The 20,628-nt window shown below is 55.6% G+C and overlaps 1 protein-coding gene across 4 annotated transcripts in view; it reads left to right on the top strand.

Moving 5' to 3' along the window:
- The window catches only part of TNRC18 (trinucleotide repeat containing 18), a 54,674-nt gene that overhangs the window by 7,714 nt on the left and 26,332 nt on the right, over positions 1–20,628 (top strand). For 2 of the 4 annotated variants that reach the window (XM_063414441.1, XM_063414439.1), the window contains exons 2-11: positions 9,102–9,227; positions 9,644–11,449; positions 14,493–14,595; positions 14,977–15,182; positions 15,384–15,530; positions 16,023–16,207; positions 16,976–17,399; positions 17,897–18,844; positions 19,467–19,642; positions 20,282–20,418. In XM_063414441.1, the coding sequence (XP_063270511.1) occupies positions 9,102–9,227; positions 9,644–11,449; positions 14,493–14,595; positions 14,977–15,182; positions 15,384–15,530; positions 16,023–16,207; positions 16,976–17,399; positions 17,897–18,844; positions 19,467–19,642; positions 20,282–20,418 (4,258 nt within the window). The remainder of the gene's footprint in view (positions 1–9,101; positions 9,228–9,643; positions 11,450–14,492; positions 14,596–14,976; positions 15,183–15,383; positions 15,531–16,022; positions 16,208–16,975; positions 17,400–17,896; positions 18,845–19,466; positions 19,643–20,281; positions 20,419–20,628) is intronic. The other 2 variants (XM_063414440.1, XM_063414442.1) reach the window with 2 other exon arrangements.

Raw genomic sequence — 20,628 nt, 5'->3', positions numbered from 1 at the left:
TATGTACATATAAAGAGCACCCATGTAGTGCCTCACCTGATAGACCACTGACCGTCCCAGCCTGGTGTCATCAGGGCCAGCTTGGCAATTTGTTAAGAGCCCAAGGGCTGTGCTTCAATTTGAATACAGATTTGCATAATTTATCAGGAATTAAACCACACTGCCATAATATTTGCCTGTGCATTTATCTCCCATTATCAGCAGTGGGGAGGTGTGGGGTCCTGGGCATTTGCTGGCCACCTTTGCTTCATGGTTCAGTGCTTTTCTGGTGCAGAAGAGGTGACGTGGGCTGGTGTTCAGGAGGGTGTGGGAAGGGCAGGAGTGTCTGGAAGGGAAAAAGGCTGAGAGTGGGGTCAAGAGGAGAGGCTTGGCAGAGGCTGAGCTTTTGAGCCTGGTTTCCTAAGGAAAAGAATCTTATGAGATTGTGATCCGTGTGTGGATCCCTTTCTTCCACCCCCAAATGCCTGCATCCCGTTGCTGAATTTTTGCCAGGGTGGTTTAGGTCCCTGCAAATGCTGTTTAAGTCAGTGCTGGGCTCTGGGATGCATTCACTCCTGTGGCACACAGAGCAGCACATGTGGGAGCATCCAGCTTCACCTTGCACTTCCTATGTCCTGGCTATGCTGTATCCAAGGGGAATCATGAAGCCGGAGCTGATGAGTTCGTTTGGGTCATTGGCAATGTCCTTGCTGCAGCCCTGGGGTGTTTCTCGGAGCTGATCCCCTCTTGCTGCTGGCCCCCCGTGTTGTGCTCACTGACTGCTGAGCACGCAGGCAGTGGTGATGTGGTGCCCAGGTCTGATCGTGGGGCTGTGCCTCAGTTGTGCCTTGCAGTGCCACCCCCTTTGCAAAGCACCCCGAGAGGTGCTGAGCCACTGCAGCCGCTTTGCAGACAGGAGGGTTTAAAATAAGCAGCGACGGAGGCTGCGTCTCCCGGGCTTTGAGTCATCCCGGCTCGTGCTGACTGCGCCTGGTAGGAGCCTGGGAGGCAAAACAAACCCACATCCAGCTGCCACCTCCCTGCCAGATGTTAGTGGTGGGGTGGCTGGTTGGGTTTCGGCGGTGGAGTCACCAGCGGAGCAGATGGAGCTGCTGTGGGGAGATGCCACCTCTCTGGTGGCTGTGGTGAAACCCTGGTGGAGCTGATGGCTTGGGGCAGTCCCCAGCTTGGGGCTTGCAGTTGGACCATTGGGAGGAAGGGCTGAGATGAGCAGCCCTGGTCTGGCGCTGTGCAGGCCTGGGTTTGGGGTATGCTGAGGCTCCTTCCAACACTCCTGGCTTTGGCCATGGTGGGACCATTCTGTCCGTGAGCTGTCGCTGTGCTGGACAGGACAGGCAGGGAGGAACCCCGGGGTGATGCTGCAGTGAACCCCCACTCACCACCCCATGCAGAGGGAGGGCAGCCAGGACAGTGGGTGCCCATGGGCAGTGATGGGAAGCAGAGGAGAGGAGCAGGCAGGTGGCATTTACCTTTCTGTGGGCACCTGGTGTGTGTCCAGCGCTGGTGCTGCCCATCACACAGCGGTGTTTAATTTCTCAATGAGAGGGCAGGGAGATGATGCTGCACAGTCCCATTTAACCTGCTGGTGACCTGATCTTAAGTCATTGTGGCTGAAAATAGACCGTGTTCCCTCCAGGGCACGGCTAATGGTGCTGGGAAAGCTGGGATCTCTCTTTGAAGGCTGATTTAATTGCTGCTGGCAGGCACTCGGTGCAGGTGATGTGGGGACCAGCACTGGTGCCATCCCACAATAATCTCCCCCACCGAGCTCCTGTAGCTCTCCCGGCTCTGGCAGCGAGGGGTAACGAGTTCCTTTCTAATGAAGGCACGGGACAGTGTGTGGGTGGTGCCGGGTTAAATATGCGGGCAGGGCTCGGGGAGGGAGGAGCCTCACTTGTTTGTGTTGTTCTTCTGCACTGAGTTTGGGTGACTTAAAAAAAAAAATTTTAAAAAAATGGGGTGGGTTTAATTTCTGTGCTTAGGAAGAAGTAGGAGCACCTGTAGTGAAAGTGTGCATCCAGTACCAGGAGCAGAGTCAGCCTTAGGACCCCTGTGCTGGACACCAGTGGATAAACAATCTTCAACATAATGAAGGATGAACCAGGGCAAAGGCATTTTCATGCTGTCTTAGAAAATCAGGAGAGGAAGGCGAGACTGCAATCTAGCAGCCAAATTCTACATTCCTGAGGATTCTCCTAATCAGTTTGAGAGTTTAAATTATTATTTTTTCAATTTCCATACAGCATTTTAGTAAATGTTCAGCTCAAGACTTCACTCTTCTTGCTGTTTAAGGAGAGCTGTATGGTTGTGCAGTGAGAGCCTCGAGGTTTTGGTGGACTCCTGTTGGGGTGTCAGGTTTAATTATGCCAGCGGAAAAGGAGAGACATCCGACGTGGTGGGGGATTTCAGGCTGGGGGCATGTGGGAGAAGCTTCTGCAGTAGCAGTTGGCAGTGACCCAGAGTGTTGACACTGGTTTGAGTGTCAGGATTAGCGTGGGACTAGATCGGTGCTTCCCAGCACCGATTTCAGGCTGTTTTCAGCCTGAAATTGTGTTTCTGGCTGAGTGGACTCGCTGCCCATCATGTCCACAATCCCACTGGGATGGTTTCCATCTTGGCCCCTCCAGTGTGAGGAAAAGCCACCTTCACTTTGCCAGAGTGACTCGTGTCCCCATCTGGGTGGCTTCATGCTGTACCCAAGGAGATGCTGTTGATGGGGAGCTGGTGGGTGACCTTATGGGGGATCTTCAGGGTGCCCTGTTGATCTCCTTTTCCTGAGGCATTGGCATACCTTGGATTGCCTTTGCCTTGCTATGTGGTGGAAACGAAGTCTCCAGGACACTGAGACAGAACTAGGCGTGAACACCAGTCCCTTGAGCCTTCCATTTTGACTCCCTTGAGCCACTTCTGATTTTCTTGTCCTCTGCCATCTCCAAGCTGTTGGGGCTGTTCCAGCTCCTGGGTGAGGAGGTGAGCGGCAGCCTGATGATATTTATTTCCATGGAAGCAGGGAAACTCCCCATGCCCTTCAGTGTCCTTTGGCTGTGGGGGGCTGGTGATTCACCACGAGGGTGACACGGCAGGAGAATCATGGCATGGCATCTGCAGGAGAGGGCTGGTCGGAAACCTGGCGCGAGCGTGCAGTGTTCCTGTGCTGACGCAGCTGCGAGCGGTAGTAAATATTGAGCAAGAGCCACTTAAAAATAAAGCAGCCTGGACACAGATTCCCACGTGGAATAAAATAAAATTAAAAGAAACAATAGAGAGCTGTGCTGAGCTGGAGGGAGAATTCGTCTTGGCTTTTAAGGTAGTGATTTTTGCAGCTGAAGGAAAGCGGCACGGCGCTGTTCAAGCCAGCAAAGTCTGGGCGTGTGGACCCCCCACTGGAGGATGCTGTCTCCAAGCTCGCCAGGGCCCTTAGAAGATTAAACGGGGAGTTAAATTGCCCTGGCTGTTCTGGATCCCGGGGATGGGATCGAAGGCTTTCAGGGGATGCAGAGAATTGAGGCTGTAAATTAGGGCTTTGAAGCTGCTGCCAGTCCCGTGGCATGGGGTGTAAATATGGCTTTTGGGGCGGTTTTTGCTGTGGAGAGTGGTGGGCTGTGACAGCAGCTTGGGGCTGCTGGGGACAGGGATAGGGACCGGCCGCTGCTGGAGTCCAGGCACATCTGATCCGGGGGCTTTGGTTTCAGCCCAGCATGTTCAGGGGCTCGTATCGCTGGTGTCTCGTGCATGGCACGGAGTCAAAGCGGCTCCGGTGCCTCGGGTGTCACTGGAGCTGCCCCGGCAGGCAGGGGAGGAGGTGGCAAAGATTTACACTGTCAGCACTCCGGCTCGCAGCTGTTTGCAGCCATAAATGTGTGCATGAGGAATCGTTGCGGCTGTGCCTCACCGAGCTGCGCGGGGCAGAGATGGGGAGGTGTGTGCTGGAGGGGGAGCCCTGAAAGTCTTCCCTGGGAATCTGCTGCTCCTGCAGGGACAGGATCAGGGATGCACCGATGATGGTAAGCACAGACGGCTGGTGTGCTGTCCGTCCTGCCAGTGGTGGGAAGGTACTCGCTGTGCTTGGACCTTCCCTGCTTTCCTCCCCTCCCTCCCTGCCGGGGAGGACGTAAGCGTTTATCCAGCTGTTTGTGGCGTGGACTGTTGTCCCAGTTGGCTGCTGGTGAGGCACTGTGAGCTGGACTGGGGAAGAGGTGATTGTGCTCCCGGCCAAGGGCGGCTGCAGCTCCTGCTCTGTGCTGCGCCCAGCAGCCAGCTGAGAACTGCCTGCAGCTGGGCTGCAAATCTCCCTTGAGTGACCGGAGTTCAGAACATCCCATGGAAATAAACTGAAATTCTTGCCACTGTGTTTCCCAGCCCTGCTGAGCTCAGACTGGAGGCTTGAAGGAGTGAGACTTTATAGCTCAGGCTCTTCCATTGCCATAGCTCCTTGCAGAGCACTGTGTGGTGCCAGCCTGAGTCCTGGCAATGTGTCTGTCCATCATGGCCCGGGGAGGATGGGGCAAGGTGCTGGCAGTTGGAAATATTTCATAAGTGGCAGAAACATGTAATGGGCAGATGTGGCTGATGGGGGAGATTTACTTCACTTCCCCTGGGGTGCTGGAGGCCACTGGTCTTCCGGTGCCAGAGCTGTGGCTTCTCAGACAAGGATGGCTCATGCCCAGCACTCAGCTTCAGGCTGTGCTTTGTAGCCAGCAGTGCACATGGCCACCTGTTATCCCACACCAGCCACCAGGGCTGTCTAGCTGTGCTGGACTTGATTAAAGGTCTTTTCCAACTGGAAAGCTGTCCCAAGGCATGAGGAAAGGCTTTGTGGATGCTGCTTCTCTCTGGTGTGCTGGTACTCTTGGTTGGTTTGGAAACTTGGAAACAGACTGGGAGAGTGAGTTCCCCGTTGAATGGTGTCTCTGTCTTGCTCCCATTTGCTGCCCTTGACCCTTCACTGGTGTCCAAGTGAGCTGTCCCCTCTGTAGCAGGTTGGCAGCAAGTGTGGAGGGCAGCATGGGGATGCTGAAGGTGCCAGCCGGTCACCTACAGCCGAGGAGGGGTGGAGCAGCTTTCCCAGTGCTGGCACACACCTGTGTCACCTCAGGTATGTAGCCTGGCTCATTGGCCAGAACTGTGTCCACGGGGGGAGATACGTTCAGTTCAGCATGTTGTCTTCAGCTTGCCCTCCTCCTGTCTGGCTCTTTCACAACCCAGGCTTGACTGATTTGTCCAGCTGGGACTGAATTTTAGGCTTGAGGTGCAAGGGGCCAAGTTGGAGAAAGCCCCACAGGTTTAAATCTCTGAGTGACCAGTGGCAGCCCCCTCTGCTGCAGGCGTGGCCGCCCGCCCTCTTTCCCCAGCGCTGCCTGGTGGTGCTTTCTGTCAGCTCCCTCCTCACAAGGACCTCTGGCAGCTCCAAGTGGGCTGAGCACGTGGGGTCTGTTTCCCTCCCGCTTCCTCCAGCGTGACCTCCGGCCTCCAGACGTTTGGTGTGTGGTTTGTGCGGTCGCTGCTATCTCATCTCCTCATCGGTCACATCCCCTCTCGGTGGTGAGTCACCCGAGGCCGTACCTCTTCCCCCAAACCCGTGCCGTTTTGGAGAGCTGAGCAAGGATGAAGAAGATGTTTTCAAGTGGGCTGACACATCTGCACCCGCCAAGTTCCTCTAATAACAGCCCGTAGTGATTTATGTCTCAATTGTGCAAACCAGGTATGTTTTATAATCTTGGAGCTGGGAAGGAGGAGGACAGGTGTGCTCATCCGCTGCAGCAACTGGAGCATCACAGGGGTTGCATTTTGCCTGCTGGCTATAGGGATAAAGTGGTTTGAGGGGTGATCTCTGTGCCCTGAACCCTTTTACCCTCCAAGGTGGGCTGCTTTGGCTCATGTGTGTCCCTGCTGGCATGAGATAAGTGTTGATGGTGCCTTTCCCAGGCACTCAGAGGCCGAGCTAATGGGCACACGCATGTGTTTGGCATGGTGTTACTTGGCAGGGAAGGGGGGGCACAGCCAGTCTAGGCTTGGCAGCGTTGCCAACTCACACCTCCCTGCCTGTGCTGTGGTGCCAGACCGCCTCTGGGCAAGCAGTCGGCTGGAGGAGCGTGGCTCAGCCTGCTGAGACCTGTCGGCGTGTCCCTGGGCAAAGCGGATCTTGTGCTGGTTCAGCAAACACTCTGGCCCCAGGCAGATGGAGATGGTTGTGGTTTCCCCTTTTCCCCTCCCTTTCTCCTGGCAGAAGCCCATGGTTGGGGTGAGCTGTGCGTTGCTCACTGCGGTAGAATTTCTCCCCTTGGCATCGCTTTCTGGCACGGAGATCCAAGGAGGCAGCAGCTCAGCCGCGGCCGCCTCCTGCCAGTGCGGCTCCTCAGCGCTTGGAGGAGCAGCTTCACCTCCAGGTCCTGCCCAGGGCACTGGGGCAGCAGGTTTTGGGCTTTGTGCGAGGCTTACACCAGCAGCGGCTGCTGGAGGGCTGTACGGAGGAAGGGATGTTCTGGCAGTGCCTCGAGGTTGGATTTGCATTGGGTTCATCCCCAGGAAAGCTGTGGTTCGGATTCCTCCTCCCTGCTCCGGCTCTGGTTCCTGGCAGGGAGCAAGCCAGGTAAATACAGCCTGTGCAGCTTCTTCAGGCACTTTGCAAGGGAAAACAGTGTTGCTGGTAGACCCGAGGCTGGAGTTCAAGTGGTTCTCTGGTTTTGCTGCTGGTCAGCTGCATGATGCACCTGCCTGTGCCTCAGTTTCTCCGCCTGCAGAGTTTTGGAATTGAGCTTCTGTGCTGGGCTTATGCCTCTCCAAGGAGCAGCACTGCTGTTCTGGGCTTTTGGAAGTTACTGGGAAAAGCTGCCTGGTGTGAGGTGGCTTTGGGGGTTGGCTGGTGGCATTGGCTCAGTTGTGCTGCTGTTTCCCAGCTGGCATGGTGACACTGCCCTGCAAGGTTCCCGACCTGTCCATCTGAACCTGTCCCCAGCTTGGACATTTTGCATTCTCCCTCCTGCTCCTGCAGCCCCAAGCTGAGGCTGGGTCACAGTAGCAGGATGTGATGATGCTGACTGGGGAGGAAACCCCTGAACACTGGGGGCTGGGACTGAGCCTGTGTTGTCCCTGGGCAGGATATGATGCCAAAAGCAGGGAGATGCCCTCACAGGACCAGGGATGTAACTGGTACCAAAATGCTTCTTTGGGTATCAGTAACTTAAGCTGTGTGCAGGTGTCCCTGTGCCCGATGGCACTGCTGGAGTGTGTCCCTTCCCTGGAGCCCTGCAGGTGGCTTCATGTCCTTGCACCATGTGCAAGTGGGGACACGCCATGGGCATCTGTGCACAGTGGTGTCTGCAGCACAGGATGTGTCTCTCTGTGATCCCCGTGCTGGTGTTTCCTCCTGCTGGAGCAGCTGCAGCTGGGTTTGACGTCTGGCTGGGAGAAGGGGCTCACGTGGGGACGTCTGTGGCTGGAGCCTCCGGCCTCGTGTGGCACGGGGTGCTCCAGGGGCTTTGCCATGCTGCAGCCATGTGCTCTGCCAGATGGGACTGGGGTTCCCTTGGAAATGTGTCACTCCTGCTCCAGACGCTGGCTCATTGCCAGCCCAGTGGCAGTGACACGGCGTGGGGTGGAGCTGCCCACAGCTAAGCTAAGCTGGTTTCTACCCAGCTCTCTCCAGCTCCGGAGTAAGAAAAGGTGTTTGGAAATGCCTCAGTGTGGGGGTTTTGGGGTTACCGAGGAGAGGCGTGGATGCGTGTGCACGCTTAGCGCCTTTGCAGCGCAGTGCTGGGGGTTAAACAGCAGGTTTTACCTGCTGGGAACGGGCACAGCAGCTCCCCTGGTCCCGCTGCTGGAGGCTTGGCGTGTGCGGGTGATGCCGCTGGGATCTGGCGGGCGATGGATGCGGGCCAGGAGCTGCGCGGAGCGCCGCGTCGGTGAGGCACATATGCCGGGATGCAAACATGTACGCGAAAGAGATCCTGGCTGTCTAAATAATGTGAAATATTGACTAGCTCTCGCAGATGGTGCTCCACGTGCAGCTTTGGGGACTGAACTTCTCCGTCTCCCCTCGGGTTTTGGTGTGATGTTGTTTTGAGCCAGTTGGATGCTGGACTCTTGACAAACTTGTTGCCTGGTTGCTTTCAGTGGGGTTGTTGAATTTAGGGGAAGTTGGTTGCTAATGCAGGCTGAGGGGAAGGGGGGAGGGTGGTAGAGGGCTTGACTGGCTCCTTCAGATTCTCCTGATGGCTTCAACTCAGTTTTTAATTTATGGCATGGACTGGGATGCTGGTTCTGGTGGAGGGTTGGGTTTGTAGTGTTGCATGGGTGTCGTTTGGTGGCAGTGTTGGAGAGGAATTGCTGTCTGTAGCCAACAGTGTGTGTTATTACCACTATTATGGTGATTGTATTCACTGAGGAAATGCTGATGAGGACGATTTGCATGAGGGTGTTGCTAGGGTCTTAGTACCCAGGACATCCAGACCAATGGCAGGAGGGTTGTGAGGATATGCTGCTTTCATATCAGCACGTGGATGGTTGTCACAATTTCTCCTCTGTTTTGCCTTCCTCTGGGATAAGATGCTGCGTTTGGATACATGAAACTGTGCTTTTTGTGAGCTGCTCTGGAGGATGCTCTCGTATCTTCCCCAAAGCCTGTACTCAGTGCTGGGCACCTGCAGTGAGAATGAGCTGTGTTGGCAAAGCTGTGCTGGCAAGAAGGTCTTATCATGGCTCTGGAAGTGTGCTGGGGAGTGCCCTCACCCACAGGTTGCTGTACTTGTGATAAAACATCTTATCAGCCAGGTGGTTTGGTCACTGAGCCCTCCGGTGTCAGGCTCTGCTCAGGAAGCAGCATGCTCTGTTTGCTGCAGAGTTGGAGCCCTGCAGAGGTGCCCGGGCTGAGCTGGGGGACCCGCAGTGGGGGGTCAGTTCCTGAGGTGGGGTCCCCAAGCAGGGGTCCGTGCCCTGGGCTGTGTGTGCTGTGTGTCACCGCGCGCGTCCCCGCCACCGCCGCCGCTCCTGGCGTGCGAGGGACCGACAGCCACAACAGTCTGTGCTCCTGTGGGGCTGGTTCCAAGGCAGCGTGCTGCTCGGGATAAAACATGTTTCCCTCTTCTGTTTCCCGTTTCCTGCAGGCTTTTCCCATCTGCCTAACGGTCTCTACCCATCGTACATTCCCCTGAGCCACCTCGAACCTCCCAATGCCGGCAGTCCGCTCCTGGCCCAGCTGGGACAGCACAGCCTCTTTGAGTCACAGAAAGGTGAGTCTGGGACGCTGTGTGCCCTTCCCATCGGTCACCCCTGGGTTCTTACCCTGTCCTTTGGGCTTCTTTGGCTGCTGGAGCTGCTGGATGCTGGAGTGTTTGGGGTGAAGAGCAGGAACCGCCTTAGGTGATCAGCCAGGGATGTTTCCTGGGCTGAGCAGTACCAAGGTTTTGGATGTGGCTGTCCTATAGGGAAGCTGGCCAGGTCCCTCCTTGAAGCGCCAGTGTGCATCAGAGACAGGGCTGTCGTGCATCCCACACGGAGGAACCTGCTTGGCCTCCTTTGCCCTGGGCATTTTGTTTAAGACATCCTTGAAATCCATTCTTTTCTGGTTTGCCACCTCTTGCCTGTCTCTGTGTAGGACTGAAAGGGTTGGAAGCCTGTGATAATTTTGGTTGCTTTTACTCTGCAGATGGATTCTACCTGTCCAGCCATGCAGGCCAGTCCGCTTTGCACCCGCAGCCTCCCCTCTCCAGGACCGTGGGCAGCCACACATCGAGCACTTTGCTCCGGGAAAAGGACCTTGGGCAGCTGCACAAGAGCTCGAAAGAAGGCCTGAAAGACCCCGGTGGGAAGGAGCGGGCATGCCGGAGCGATCTGTCCCTGCCCTTTGCCAAGAAGGAGAGCAAGCCGAAGGAGGAGCCGCGACCCCGCAGCGTGGTCGACCTCACACAGGACACCAAGCCCGACAGCGAGCGGAAAGTGAGCGTGGTGGAGAAGGCGGTGAAGGTCGGCGAGCGTCTCTCGCCGTTCCTGGCTGAGCACATGCCAAATCGGGGCGCAGGCAGCGGGGAACCCAAGTCCAAGAACCCGCTGCAGAGCTCTTCCCTCAGCAACTGCAACGGCGGCGGGGACCCCATGCTGAAGGTCCTGGGTGCCGAGCAGGACCGCTGTGCCAAGGATCCCGCTCGGCACGATGAGAACATGAGGCCTTCTGCGCACGCCCACGCGGAGCGGCTGAAGCGGGGGGAGCCCCTCCTGCCCTCCGTGGGCGCTTTGCACATCTCCTGTAGCTGTCCATCCCCACACCCCTCGCAGACGGGGAAGATGACGCCGGCCACAACATTCCCTCCGCAGCCCGTCCATTCCAGCATGTACACCATCTTCCCACCGGCCAAGGAGCTGGGGAGGGAGCACAAAGTAATCGCCCCCACCTTCGTGCCTTCGGTCGAAGCCTACGACGAGAGGAGCGGGCCCATCCAAATCGCCTCCCAGGCCCGTGACAACAAGGGGAAGGACAAGGACCTTGGCAAGGTGGGGGTGTTGCAGTCACCCACGGAGCGGTGCCTTGCAGATGCCTCCCGCACACTCTTGTCCCAGGACTTTTCTTGTCACAGTGATGCCAAAAGGATGGAGGTTCTGAGAGAGAAGGGTTCGGTGATCAGGACAAACTCCATGGCACTGAAGAGACAGGTCGCTTCAGAACCCTTCCTCAACCGGCCGGGGCTGGGCTCTCCGGAGAGCAGGGAGTTCCTGGCCTCCAAGGATTTGCTGAAGCCGAGTCCGGAGGCAGAGCATCGCCCCTGCGAGCGGGACCGCTTCCAGCGATCCAGCTCCAAAGAAGCAGCAAAGGTCTACGGCACTTTGGACTCTTCCCGGCAGCACCTGGACCATGGTCAGCTGAAACCGCCCGAGCAGAAGTGGAAGCCCTTTGAGATGGGCAACTTTGCCACCACGCAGATGGCGGTGCTGGCCGCGCAGCACAACCATGTCAGCCGGGTGGAGGAGGAAGCCAAGAAGGTCTACCTTGACCCCAGCGGTTTGCCGCGCTCCTCCGTGGTGGGCTCGCGGGGCGCCGCGGACGTCCTGCACCCTGCCTCACACGGCGAGGGCTCGGCCATGCAGAGCCTCATCAAGTACAGCGGCAGCTTTGCCAAGGAGACGGCGTCCCGGCAGAGCTGCGGCAAGAAGAGCCCCTTTGGGGGCTTGGGCAATGTGAAGTTGGACTCTGCGCAGCTGGGAGCCTCCAAGGTGCAGCAGCTGCTGCTGCAGCAGCCTGCGAAGCAGCTAAAGAGGGACCCTGAGAGACCTGAGAGTGCCAAATCCTTTGGCCGTGAGAGCATTGGCTCCCAGGGCGAGGTGGAGGTGAGGCACTTGCCTGTTGGCATTGCTGTGGCTGTGGCCCGGCAGAAGGACAACAGCAGCAGCAGCAGCAGCAGCAAACTGGGGCCCAGCTTGGCAGACCGGGATCGCTCGCTGTCTCTCAGCAGCATCAAAGGTAGGTTCCCTGGGGCTTGTCTCAGGGCTTCCCTGGAGGATCTGTTCCCTGGGAAGAGCCGCCACCCAGTGCAGGCTGTGTGCCATGAACTGAGTTTGGCATCTTCAGCTGCGTTTGCCTCCCTTGCCAGCCAAGGACGTGTTGTAAACCACAGTGGGAAGCAAGACCCCCTGTGTTAGTCCCCTGTCCCTGCTTCCATCCCCTTTGGCCACCTCTGAGGACAATTGTGCTCCATAAGTTTGATCCATTAGCAAAGGGAGTGACAGAGAAACCTCTCGAACCACCTTTGTGCTGCTGTTGTAATCTCATGATTTTGATTTAAGCCGTGGTTCTGGCAGGAGAGGCATGGCACCAGTGAGATTTTGGTTCTCTACTTGGCTTGTATAGCAAGATAACCCCCGGGGGCTGCCCGGCACGGGGCCCTGGTGTGCCTAGGAGCGATGCCAAGGCAAACGGCTGGCGAGAAATGGTCGGCTTTCCATTTTTAGCCCTTCCCCATTTTTCTGCCTTTGCCCCCCTCTCCCAAACTTCAGTGGTAAGAAGCAGTTTCCCCCAGGCAGCAGCCCCTCTCCCCATTCCCACTGCCTCCCAGTGCCCTCCCCACAGCCGGGCGGGAGCCGGCCGAGGACCTCGTGGGCAGCACAGGGAGCTGTTTGTTCAGCCATTCAATCGTCCCAGACGCTCCCAGCTTGCGTTAAATGTAATTTACTGAGCCGAACTAAAAGGCTGCAAACAAGGGTTGAATTCTGGCAGGCCTCTGGGCTCGTTGCTAAGTGATGCAGTTGGCTTTCAGACAGAAAACAAGACTGCTTTTCTCCTCCTCTCGCCCCCCAAATGCTGCCCCCCCTTTGTGTGCCAGGAGATATTCGTCTAATAACATTAGCTTGCTTGCGCTGAGTGGACGGTGCTTGAATGTTTAGACCTTTTAAGAAGGAGAAAGCAGGCTTTAGTTGGCTAATCTGTAGTATTTGGCAAGTAAAATGCAAGTATTTAGTACCGGGCATTGGTTGTCAAGGGAACGGACCTAAGCCTTTCCTCCATGCATAACTGATTGAATTTTTCTATGCAGTCCGTGCGTCATGTTCATATATATAGACAGAATGATCATTCACTGTCTGGACAATCATCGTTCTGTCCAGAAAAGGGACAGTCCTGTTGGTGGGATGGAGGCTGGGCGGGAATTAAAGGTCCTTCAGTGTTTGTGTTTGGATGAAGGGGTGGAAAAAAGATGATAAACTCGTCTAGAAATAATGGAGCATAAGGAGTGTAGCTAGGAGAGGGAGGAGCCATGATAAAATAACAAAATAATGTGTTTCTAATGAAAGGCTGGGGGTGGGGGACTACTCACCTTATGCCAGAGAAGGAAGGGAGGCTGTGAGCTCTGCAAGGAATTGCTCCATATTGCTGACACCAAAAAGACAGCTGGGCATTGACGGGGGAAAGAAATAGGAAAAGGGGCTCCAAAGGGGAAAAACCTGGGCTAAGGTGTGGAAAGGGAATGCTGGCAGAGAGGCAGTGGAAGATGTTTGGGCTCCAAAGGGATTTGTGAGCCCCCTTGCTGTGGAGGTTGGGGAGTAAAAGTGAGCAACAAAGGCTGTGTGGAGCATCATTCAGTGAGTCAAGGAGGGGCTGGTTGGGCTGCACGTGGTGTCCTGGCAGGCTGTGAGGGAGATGTGGTGACCCTGGAAAGTCCTTGGGGAGGGAGAGCTGTGTGCCAGGTTTTAAAGCATCTTTGCTTTCTGCCTGGAGCCCGTGGAAGGAGCCTTGGGGAAAGGATCTGGGAGTGATGTTGTCTTGTTCCTGGATTCCTTCTGACAGTAAAAGCTGAGGGAATTGGAGACTTGACAGCAAAAAACCCATGGGCTGTCCAGGTTTGTGGAAATACACACTAGAGCTCTCCTTGGAAAGACTGCCTGTCAGCAGAATAGACTTGATGTTCTGAGATGTCTTCCCATGTGCCAAAGCATATCCAGACAGGAGAGCGAGGAGCTGGGAAGGTCTGCTGGGGTGCCCTCCTGCAAGGCTGAGTGCTCCCTGCAAGCAGGGCTGGGGTTTAGGAGTGCACTGTTATCACCAAAGCATAGTGCAGAGAGGGGCAACAGGGAACTGTGTGAAAAATGAGTACGCTAGAAAGAAGCTTGTGAAAAAAACTAGGGAAAAGCAAGCTTAAAATCAGGCAGCTGGAGTGAAGACCTTGGATAAAGGGAAGGGTGGCCTCAATACCTGGTCCTGGCAGAGCCAGGCGAGGCTCTGCTGCTTGCTGCTGTGAAGGTGCCTCCTAACCTCTCGCAGATGCAGCTGCTGCTGTGCCAGGCTGCATTTGCAAGAGCTGTGCTGATTGTGGACAAGTTGTTTCTCTGGCCAAACATCCAGCCCCCCTGTTTGGATTCCTGCCCTCATCTGCCATATGTGTCCCTGCCTCATCAGACCCTTTCTTGCTGCGTGTCTCAGGGGGGATGCAGATTCCTGCTAACGGTTGAATTGCGGAGTGGAGCGCACTGGTTTTGTGAGGGTATTGTTGGTTCTGCCTGTTGCAGGACAGGGATTCAGAGCATACTCAGTGCTCCCAGAATGACTTAAAAGATCAGAAGATGCTTCAGAAAGTGCAGAGATAAAATCCTTCCCCTCTCTGAGATGTGCTAAGCAGGACTATGTGGTTTGATGCAGGATTTAGCTGCATCTCGACTCTTGTTGGGATGGGAAATCTGCCACTGTCCTTCAGCACAGTGGTCCCTTTGGTCCTGTTGGCTGGTGGCTGTGCTGTCCTGGGAGACCAACCTGGCATGGCAAGTAGTCCCTTGATGTCTTGGAGACATGAACCTCAGAACATATGCAGTTGGGTGCTACCAGGAGAATATTGCTTTAGTGAGAATATCTTGATCAGACAGTGAGCCTTTCCTGGTCTTTCAGGATTTGAATCTGGAACATCCTTGGGGGCCTGGTGTTTGGGTATACTGGTTATCAGGTACTCCATGCCCAGAGGAGAGGGGACAGCTTTCTCCAGACCATTTCTCCTGTCTGATGGTGCTGGGTTGTCTCTTAGGGCATGGACGCTCTGAAGATGACTGTGGGGACGAGAGGAGCCGCCACCGGGACAGCCACCTGCTGGCAGGGCGCTTGGAGAGGGATCAGGAGAAGCTGCTCAGGTGAGGGTTGGAGGGGGGTGAGATCTTTGTCACAGTCCCAATCTGAGCTCAGGGACAACCAGTCCAGAGCAGAAACAGGATTGCGTCCATTCTGGTGTAGATACTGGCACCAAACTTGCTGGTGTGGAGAGGGATGCTGAGTGGGGTACATGGGGCTATAGGCAAATCCTAAGTCCTCAGCAGAGCAATCGTAATGGACAGCTGTGAATCCATGCCTGCTCCAAAGGGCTGGAGAGATGGAATGTTCTATTCCAGATGTGACACCTCCATCACACCTGACCGTGGTTTGGAAACACTGGTTCTGCAACCTGGTCCGTAATCCTGGGCTCCTCCATCACTTGAACCCTCTCTCACTGTCTCTCTTGCCTCCTCCATCCCCAGAGAAAGCAAGGAGCTGGCAGATTTTGCCCGAATACACCCCTCCAGCTGCGCCACGAACGGTTTGAACTCCAACCTCATGGTGACGGGAGGCCCAGCCCTGGCGGGCTCCGGGCGCTGGTCTGCAGACCCGGCTTCGCACTTGGCAGCCCACCCCTGGCTCCCCAGGACAGGGAGCCCCTCCATGTGGCTGGCTGGCCATCCCTATGGTGAGTGCCCTGGGAGGGAGCAGTGTCCAGAGGGTGTTCACACCAATGAAATCCAGGGAAAAGTGTTGCTACAGCCCAGTGTAGCTGTTTGGTGAGCTCAGGGAAAAGGGGAGGAGATGTTTCAGAGCAGTGGATGACTTCTCATGTGGGTGAGAGCTGTCTGCATCCCCTGAGTTGTGGTTTTGGTGTTTTTTCTTCCAGGACTTGGTCACCCTTCCCTGCACCAGGGCATGACTCCAGGCTTTCCCCCTGCCATGGGGGGAGCTCTCCCTTCTGCCTATCAGTTTGCCAGAGACCCGCAGTCAGGGCAGCTTGTTGTGATCCCCAGCGAGCACTTGCCACACTTTGGTAAGGATGTGAGCTTGTCCCTGAGGACCATTCTCTGACAGCTGTGGGGAAAACAGATTTTCAAGAGGGCCAGAGAGGAGCATACCTACCTGTGGGGACCAGCAGCCATAGCTGTGGGGTGGGTGTGAGCAGGCCTCTCGTTAGATGTGTTTTGGAGATAGAAACATGTGATCTTTAGTAGTGGCTCTTCATCCCCTTCAGGATCCTGCAGAGCTTGAGTCTTTGGTTAGGAGAATCTATTCATAGGCTCAGACATGGACAGTCAAACCAAGGGCTGGAGAGCGAGGCGAGGCCCTAGGGCACAGGGGTGGTGGGATTGGGGCTGCAGAGGGGAACACAGCACACTTTCCCCTCTGGTTTCTGGTTGTATTTCTGCACAGCCCAGTGTTTGGCATCCCCTACACTCTGGAACTGTAGAGACCATTGCTCTGAGTGACCCTGAATCCTTTATCCATATCCATATCCCTGACTGCATCTCTGCTCACTCCACAGCAGAGCTGATGGAGCGGGCGCCCCCGCTGTGGCCTGCGATGTACCCCCCGAGCAGGAGCTCCCTGCAGCACGCTCACCAGCTCCAGCTGCTCTCCCATCAGCAGCTGCTGCGGCAGCACGAGCTCTACATCCTGCAGCAGCAGGCAGCCCACGCCATGGAGCTGCAGAGGAGCGCCCAGCTCGTGGTATGTTTTCAAGAACTTCTTGCTTGGCCGTGAAACAAGCCTGAAGTTGAAGTGTCTGGGGAGAAAATGCAGCTGTGCCTGTGTGGCAAGTGTGTCTCAAGGGTATGGATGCGTTGAGTGATCCTGCCCTGGTCTCTGGGATATGAAGCATTTGGTGTATCCTGCAGTTGGAGTGGGTTTTGGTGGGGTTTGGTGTAGAGCCGTTTAGCAGTGCTGTCAGGAGAGCTCCCCAGCAGCAGCAGTGCCACCTAGATTCCTTCTCTTGGGATGTGTGTGTATAGTTCAGTGGTTTGATCCCTGGGCACCTCCAAACAAACCTCCTGAGCAGCTCAGAGAAGCAGCTGCAGCACTTGAAGCAGTCACACTGGCTCCTGGAGAGAGCTCTCCTTCATGAAAAGGTTTTGGAAGTTATGAGCTTTCCTTTGAGTGTTTTACACCCATTTATTTTTATAGTGGTCCTCTGGTTTTCAGCCTTCATTTTACATATGGGCTTGCTAGGCTGGAGGCTTGGAAATAGAAATGGTTTACTTTGGATGCAAACGAAAGCTGAGGCATCCTTCTCACGATTCCTGGAGCTGGGAATTCATAACAAAGCTATTGTAGATCAGTGTCACCCTCCATCAGATTGGTCTTCAAATGGTCTTGCACTGGAGGACATGGGTTTTATTCCACTGTATGTTTGATAAGACCTTGTTTTGATCTTGCTTGGTGGTAGGTCAGTGCCACTTGCCAGATGCTGTGCTGAGTTTTGCTCTGTTCTTGTCACAGGAGAGGTTGAAGGCAAACGAGCAGCGTGTGGAAATGGAAGAGAAGGTGACAAAACGGAGCCTGGACAGTGCCAAATCAGGCCTTTCCTCCTCTGCCCCGGGACTGGTGCACCGAAAACCGCCTGTGCTGTCTCCCAGCGCCTCCACGTCCTACAGCAAGGCTGTGAGTCCACCTCCCCTCTCTCCCAGGGCCTCACCCGTGTCTGTGCTCAAAGCTGAGGTGATCCAAAAGATGGAGGAGCCACCTTCGCAGCCAGCCTACTCCTACCCTGCCACCCCCAGCTCCCATCCTTCCAGCCCGCCCCCCGCCTCTCCACCCCCTGCCCCTGCCATCCCTCCAAAGGAAGAGGCGCCCGAGACCGTGGAGAAGAAAGACCTGGAGCTGGAAAAAGAGGCTGCTGGTCCATATCAGGCCTTGTTCCCAGGTAAGAGAGCCCTGCTTTGGCAGAGTCCCGTTGTGTTTGTGCCTGCCTCCCTTTTTCTCCTCGGCTCTTTCCTGCTTCTGTCCCTTCCCCTAGGGAAAGCCACATAGCTCCTCTAAAAGGCAGGGGAGAGGGAAGGAGCAGGGCTGGTGTGATGGACTGGGATTGATGCCTGGGTGCCTGGGGCTGTAGGCTCTCTTCTTCCCTTGGGCCGAGCCTGGGTTGGTTCTTCCAGGGCTGGAGTCCCAGTGGGAGAGGATGCAGGAGGCAGATTTCTCTCCAGTTGCATGAAAGTGCTGGAAAGGTGCAGAAGGGACCTCTCTGGGGTGCTGCCTGTGGCAGCTTGGTCAGGAGAGAGGTGCCCAGAGCAGCTATTGCTTGAGAACAGGAAGAGACCAGAGATGATGGAAGCAAAGGGAACCAGCTCTATGCCTTAATGAGAGAGAAGGTGCTTTGGAGACCCAGCCATTACACAGTCTGTCCCTTCTGATATCTTGCAGAAATCCCCCCTGGATACCCATTCCAGTCCCTGCCTCCCTCTTTTGGAAGACACTATCCCTACCTCCTCCAGCCCCCTGCAGCATCTGATGCGGATGGCCTGGCTCCTGACGTCCCGCTGCCTGCTGAAGGCTCCGAGCACATGGATCTTTCCTCAGAGGTCAAACCCATCCACCTGTCTCCGTCCAAAATCCTAGAGCCCATCCAAGCAGCAGCAGAAGAGGAATCCTTGGAAGAGAGGGTGAAATCAGAGGTGCAGATGGAGGAAAGCCAAGAAAGCATCTGTGAGCAGGACATGGGGACTCTGAACATCACCACCTCTGCAGCCGTCCCAGTGCAGAATGTGGACAATTGCAATCTCCTGTTGCACCAAGGTGAAGCCCTGGGTGCTATGGAGCAGGACCAGGAGGACCTGCAGAGCTGCCCACCTCCCTACCAGGTTGTGGCCTGTCCTGCAGAAGCAGAGGCTGAGGCAGAGGGCGGGAGTGGAGCAGAAACCTGCTCCATGCACATGGACTATGACGGTTTGCTCGTGCATGCGGAGGGCGAGCCTCCAGAGATGGACTTGACGCCCCAGCGGGAGGAGGCCTCTGTAGCCATGGAGCTGCAGAGCGCTGATGTGCCCCGGGCCAGGGAGTTTCCCAGCCTGCCTCCTGAGGAGGGGGAGCAGGGGCCAGAGATCCCTTCCTACACAGAAGAGGCAATCACTTGCCAAATCCCAGATCTGGACATCAAGCCGGGTGACCCACTGGCTGGGATGAATGCTTTGGTGGCTGCTACAGAAATGCCTCAGGCTTGTTCCTTGTTGACTACCACCACTGTCACTCCACCCCAGATGAAGGTGGAGGTTTTAACTGACCAGACCCTGGAGCACTCCTTCCTGCAAGGGATCACTTTGCTGAGTGAAATTGCAGAGATGGAGCTGGAGAAACGGAAACAAGAAATGCAAAGTAAGTTGTGAGTGGGGAGTCTGGTCAACCATACCGGGTCTCCCAGCTTATGATTCCTGTGCTCTCCATGTGGGCAGAGGAGTGGAGTCCTGCTCAGCCAGGCAGCAGAGAGAACATTGCTTTGAATTGGAGGAGTAGCTGGTACTTCGGATGGGGTTGGAGCAGGGTTTTTGTTGAAGCAGGCTGAGCTACGTGTGGCTTTTGTGCTGCTCTCCCTTCCAAAGGCCCTCGCCATGTCTAGACAGTTTGTGGTATGCGTAGCGGAAACGGAGCCCCAGTTGCTGAGAGCTGCCAGGGTAACACCCTTCTGGCAGGCACTGAGTCCACAGTCTGTTGGGGTTTGGCACCAGAGGGCCCAGTAGCTCCAGATGATGCTTTCCAAGAGCTTGGCAGGTCCTGAAAAGAATCTCACCTTCCAGTAACTTCTGAGGTGAGAAGTGATGGGAACTGCCAGTTACACCATGGCTGAGTACAACAGGAGATCTCAAGTGGGGGCCAGGGGTGGCTGGGGGGACTCTTTGAGCAGCCATAGTTGAGAAAGGGCCATCAGCCCCTCCTGGTGCCTGCTGGAGAAGCAGTCTTGGAATGTGATCTTCTATAGCTTTTACTCTGTCCTTCCCAGCAGGTCCAGAGAATTTCCCTGTCCGGCCAACGCTGGAGAGTTTGCTGGCTGCCAGCACCCACATGCTCATGGAAGTACTTTCCACCCCCTTTATGGAAAGTCTGAAAACCATCCGGCTGCCTCGAGAGCTGAATCCCAACAAAAAGTACAGCTGGATGCAGAAGAAAGATGAACCAGTAAGTAGCTCTTAGTGTGGCTGAGCCTGGAAAGCCCCAGTGCATCCACTCACACAATTCACTGTCCCAGCCCCAGTCTGGGGGCTTATGCTGCCCCTCTGCTTTCAGCAGAATGAGCTGGTTGTTCCCTCATGTCACATTCCTGGCTGCACAGGAGTCAGTGGGCTGGAATTTAGGTTCTTCCCTTGTTTGTGAATCAAGGCTCAGCAGGATCCTCAGCACCTCTGGAAGTGGTGTTTTAATGTAAAACCAGAGGAACCTGTGTGTTACTGTTTTGGCCAGAGGATAAATAAAAATAGTGGCAGGAGAGTTTTTCCTTGTTTATTTTTAATTTGCTGGCCCTTCCCTGTGGAAGAGGCTGATAAATTATTTTGTACAGAGTGAGTAAGTATTCCAAGGTAGGGTATATTGTGATCTGTCTTTTAAACAAGGTAAAAGAGCTTTTTATCCTGCAGGCCATCCTGTGCATAAGCCACAGAACACCTTTGCTTTGCTGCTTTCCTTGGGTACCACTCTGGGGCTGTGCTGGGCAAGGGCTGTCTGCTCCCCTCTCAGCACGGAGGGCTTCCTGCCAGGCTGCACACCTTGCCAGGGCACCCCCTGGCCGTGTCCTGACCCTCTCGTGCCTCCCCACCCCAGATGTACTCCATCAAATCGGCCATCGAGAACATGGACGCGATGGAGCTGGACTACAGGATGAGGCTGGCCGAGCTGCAGCGGCGCTACAAGGAGAAGCAGAGGGAGCTGGTGAAGCTGCAGCGCCGCAGGGACTCCGAGTAAGTCACAGGCTGCTCACACGAGTCTTGGTTTCTTCCAGCTGGGCACTTTCACTGCCTCTCGGCCCGGGAGAGAAAACTGCCCTCCGTCCCTCCCTGCCTCCTCTCCTCTCCTGTCCTCCTGGTACATCCCGCCAGAGCTTTGCACAGCACACTCCTAGGCTATGTGACACGACAACCTGGTAACTGGTGACTGCAGCTGGGACACTG

This window comes from Prinia subflava, chromosome 17, assembly GCF_021018805.1.
Source record: "Prinia subflava isolate CZ2003 ecotype Zambia chromosome 17, Cam_Psub_1.2, whole genome shotgun sequence".
NCBI classification, from domain to species: domain Eukaryota; kingdom Metazoa; phylum Chordata; class Aves; order Passeriformes; family Cisticolidae; genus Prinia; species Prinia subflava.
Note: the sequence above shows the minus strand (reverse complement) of the source record. Positions and strands in the feature narration are given on the sequence as shown.